At 58.1% G+C, this 4,597-nt stretch overlaps 1 protein-coding gene across 1 annotated transcript; it reads left to right on the forward strand.

Moving 5' to 3' along the window:
- The first annotated feature begins 3,413 nt into the window (after positions 1-3,413).
- Positions 3,414-4,039, forward strand: VPREB3 (pre-B lymphocyte 3). Its single transcript, XM_009705749.1, has 2 exons — positions 3,414-3,462; positions 3,711-4,039. The coding sequence occupies exons 1-2, from the start codon at positions 3,414-3,416 to the stop codon at positions 4,037-4,039; spliced, it is 378 nt and encodes a 125-aa protein (XP_009704051.1).
- Positions 4,040-4,597: the final 558 nt, after the last annotated feature.

Consider the following 4,597-nt stretch of genomic DNA (forward strand, 5'->3'; position numbering starts at 1 on the left):
CACGAAGGGAAAGAACTGGAGATCATGGCTGAGTCACCAGGGGACATCTTGGCCGTGAACTCTCACCGAGTTTGTCATGACAGAGAAATCCCCAGGGCTGACACACGTCAATAGTCAGAGCTGGGGATCCAATTCAAATAGCAGGGGGAGCAAAGGCCTGGTACCACGTGCATCTGGCAGCTTCAGCCACAAGTGTCTGGGGTCAGGCAAAAGCTCTTGGCCAGCTGGGCAAGGGCAGGACAAGGTCCGCTTGTTCCCTCCCACCAGCCATAGATATCTGCTCTCTGAAGCTGTGAGCCAGGATTTGAGCTAGGGAACCCTTCCCACACAGCCGGGAGCAGAGGAGCTCTGCTGGCAGCTGTCAGTTCTGCCCCATGGCTCTTCTGGTTGTGTCTGTGTAAGCAGAGCCCCCTCCAGTGATTCCTCAGAGCTGCAAGGCTCAGAACTCACCCCTCTACACTTTGTCCTGCAGCTCATCTGGGCTGTGATGGTACCAGATCTGCACACCCTGCTCCTACCTGAGCCCAGTGCTGCTGCAAGGGCAGCTGCAGCCACCAAGATGGTCAGGTACCACTGGAAAAACCTTCCTCAGGGTCCTGCCTGCTCTGGTCCTACTCTGGAGCATGAGGTACTGGGGTTTCGTAGCCCAGGAGGAGCTGTGGGCAGCTGTACCTCTGCTGCAGAGCAGGAGGAAGCCACAGGGCTTAGCAATAAGTCCTGGTTTGTGTTTTGCCCTGGCATGACAGGGGTAGCTGTGCTTGCCCAGTGACCTGTCAATCTGGGATAAAACCTGCTTTGTTTGGGTGAGTTCCTTCTGTTTGCTGAGCACCTCTTGCACCTCATGCAGGAGGGAATAAAGCTGGCAGAACAGGGTGAGCACAGGGCTGGGCTTGTACCAGCTCTTGCACTTTGCAGAGTCAGGTGCTTTCTTTCACCCCTGGGCTGTCAGAGTGATGTGCATGCCTTATGCACCAGCTGCCAGGTACTTTCCTCCACCCCTGGACTGAGTGATGTGCATGCCTTATGCACCAGCTGCATCTTCCATTTGGTGCCCAAACATTGCTGTACCAGTGGTCCTGCGGCCGTGCTTACGGGGCCCTGTAGCATCATCCCTTTTGCTGTGGAGATGCTGAGATGTATGGATGAAATCATGTCCCTGGGCTGGCCAGCAGATGCGGAGGACCTGAGTGGTGGGAACCAGTAACAATACTGATGTACTGCATATCCAGTGCTTGCTGCTCCATGGACAAATTCCCTTTCTCCAAAATGTCCCTCCTTGCATGAGGAGGTGATTTCCTTCTGCCTTGGTGGGTCTTTACTTCACAGTCTGTCTAATCCATGGAGTTGATCTGCTTGGGCTGTGGTGACAGGGTGTATGTGTGACACTCCTCACCTAGGACACACGTGCAGGGTGACTTGCATTTACCTTGCCACCACCTTGCAGAGTTTGGGGCGTGCTGGTGGGCAACAGCTGGAGCTGTGTCTGCAGCGTGCTCGTACCTGCTCAGGGGCCTGGCTGCATGACACACAGGCTGCTGATATGCTGCAATGGCGACACAAGGCCAGGAGACATCAAGGCAAAGCTCCAGCCTTGAAGGGGCTTTGGAGCTGGTCTGGTGCAGCCGTCGCTGCCTGCTGCAGGGTGGCTCTAATGAGTCTGATACAGCAGGTTTGCTGGGATGGGCACAGGTGGGATGTAGCCAGGCTTTATGGCATGTCCAGGGACTGCTGCGTGGCACCTGTATGCTCCACATCCCCCTGGCAGGTGTACAACAGCCCTTGCTGCCCTCCTGTGCTGCAGCAGCCCCTGCAACCCAGCTGTGCAAGGTGCAGTACGGTCTCACCGGGTCTAACCGACACCTCGCTACTTCATGGCACTGCAGGTGTGCACCCTGCTCCATGCATCTGTTATAGCTGCTCTGATTGCCCCAGTCACTGCCTTTTACTCTCATTTTCCCCTCGCCGCTCCCAAGGGAGGTTGTGTCGCAGTAAATTGGACAAGGTTGTGTGGGTAATTGCTGTTGTTAGACCAACTGGTAGAGAATGCGGAAAAAATAGATGAGCTGTTGGGCGCACCAGCCCTTGTTCAGAGCATTGCAGCATGGCACAGCAAAGCAAGTGCCCAGCTTGCTGCGTTGGGTCCTTGGATGATGGTGGTGCTTCCTCTTCAGGATCTGGCACGGTGCCGGGGTGTTCTAACGAGGCAGGGCTCTGTCTCAGCACCCCATTTTCCCTCAGACCCTGAGCATGCATGGGCTTGCAAACATCTTCTTTGGCTTGGGGACACCTTGGGAGCAGGGCTGGGGGCTGCAGAGGGGAGGGAGAGGGCTATCCCTGGATGGTGGTATGGTGGTATCGGCGGGAGGGCTGAACCTGCCTGTGGGGGACAGGAGGAACCCATTGGTTATGGGACGCTGTGAAGTGCCTGCCAGCCACCCTGCTGCGAAGGACTGCCATGGGCTGGTGGGTGCAGAGACATCCTGGGGGGAGGCCAGCCCTTGGCTCTGTGATGGGGCGTCTCTGGGCCCTGTGATGGGCGTTACAGACAGGAGGGGCTTTACGCCGGGTGACTCTGGCAGCCTTTTGCTGTAACAGTCTGCTGGTTTTCCGCACCAGGCACCAGCTGTGCTGCAGCCGTGTCTTGCTGCACCGGATCCCTTGGGAAATGCCTTCTGGCAGGTGACTTCAGCAGGCACCCCTGCATGTTTGCCCACGGCTACTGTTTCTGAGGCAGCCCTGGCAAAGAGGCAGCGCTCTCGGCACCTTTGGCAGCTCCCAGCCCGTGCTGCGGGACAGTTATTCTTGTCACAGTGATGGAGCTGCATGGAGAAGGGAGCAGCAGCTTAACTTATATTGCTTCTGCGATGAGACAGCTGCCGGGGGGGCTCTGGCATGTCCTGTCTCTCATTCTCCCTGGTGGCAGCAAAGCCAGCTCGCCCCAGGCCTGCTGCTACCACAGGGCATCCTTGGCATGGTGTGGCTCAGGCTCCCGGCCACCTGTGCACCTGGTGGCAGAGGGCCTGAGGCAAAAGGTCTGAGTGTAAGACCACAGGGAAACGTCTCTGCTCCTCCCATCAGAGAGGAGAGATGGTCAGTGATGCCTCCCCACCATACCCCAATGCTCAGGGCAGAGGGTGGTGGGGTGGGCTGTGTGTGCATCCGTGCACCTGGAGGAAACGGCCTAGCCTGCGGCGAAGGTGGGCGGTGGGTTGCAATGCTCAGCTCTCGCCCCACTGCTTTGAGCCCCCTCCCTGAAGCCCGGCTGCAGCAAAGCGAGCGATGCAGGGAGCTGGAGTCCCAGAGCCCCCTGTGTCATTTACATATGTCTCACCGGCGCCAGCAGCACAGCAACCTGGGTTTGTGTAGCACCGCAGACCCTCTCCGAAACAGCCTCCCTTCCTCTGCTTCCTGCCATGGCCCTGGGCTTCATGGTCCTGCTCCTGGTGGGGATGGGGGGGACAGGTAAGGGTGGTGTGGCTGAGCTGGCTGCTGTCTGGGGGGGGGACACTGCGGGGTGGCGGGCAGGACTGGGCTGTACAAAGGGGAGGTTAGTCGGAGTAGGGCATTTTGCTCCAGGGCTGTATGCTGTGATAAGCAGCGTGGAGGTTGGGCAATGGGGTTGCCTCAAGGGAGCAGGGGGACATTTGGGGGCTGAGGGCGATGGGGGACATGGCTCAGCCCAGCAGTAACTGCATCCTTGGTGTGCGCAGCTTCCAGGGCTCAGCCTGTGCTGACCCAGCCATCCTCCGTGTCGGTGGTGCCCGGGCAGACCGCTCGGCTGTCCTGCACCCTGAGCCCCCAGTACAATATCAGCGAGTTCGGCATCTCCTGGTACCAGCAGCGCCTGGGGCACTCCCTGAGGTATCTGCTCTATTACAACTCTGAGCAAGACAAGCACAAGCCTGCCAAGATTCCTGACCGCTTCTCTGCTACCAAAGACCTCGCCAGCAATGCCTGCATCCTCATCATCGCATCCGCCTGCCATGAAGACAACGGCAACTATTACTGCTCCCTGTCACATGCCTTCAACTGGTTTTAGAAACAGAGAACCAAAGCTTTCTGCATTTTCCGTTGCAACCCTGACTCAAAGCCCTCCACAAGGAGAACGGCAGCCCTAGGAGGAATGGAAAAAGACCCTCTTGCATGCTTGAGCAAGCCCAGCAGCACTGTGTTGTGCTGTGAGATGCAGCAACCTCCGCCTCCTCTTTGACCCCAAATGTTCCCCACGGAGCATTAGACAGCCTGACATGATGCGAGACCTGCCAGGGTTCAGCCCAGGAGCACAGAGGAGCAGGGATCTCCTGCTGCGGTGGAAGGATGGAGAGCTCCGCCATGGCCTGGCTTTCCTGGGCTCTTCCAGCGGGCTCTTGGCACAACACGGGCTTGATCCTGGCGTGGGCTTCCACACGGTTTGGTTCACCTGATAATAAAGGTTAATCCTTAGCCACGTGGCTTGTGTCATGTATGTGGGGGTCCAGAGGAGACCCTTGGGCACCTCTCTGCAGGGGTGTCACCGTGCCCTGGGTACCCGAGTTAGGAGCCGAAGGTGCTACGGCGTGGGGTTTGGTGGGATCTGTGTCACCCATCCCTGGCGCAG

The sequence above is a fragment of the Cariama cristata genome, unplaced genomic scaffold (genome assembly GCF_000690535.1).
Source record: "Cariama cristata isolate BGI_N322 unplaced genomic scaffold, ASM69053v1 scaffold21028, whole genome shotgun sequence".
Classification (NCBI taxonomy): Eukaryota; Metazoa; Chordata; class Aves; order Cariamiformes; family Cariamidae; genus Cariama; species Cariama cristata.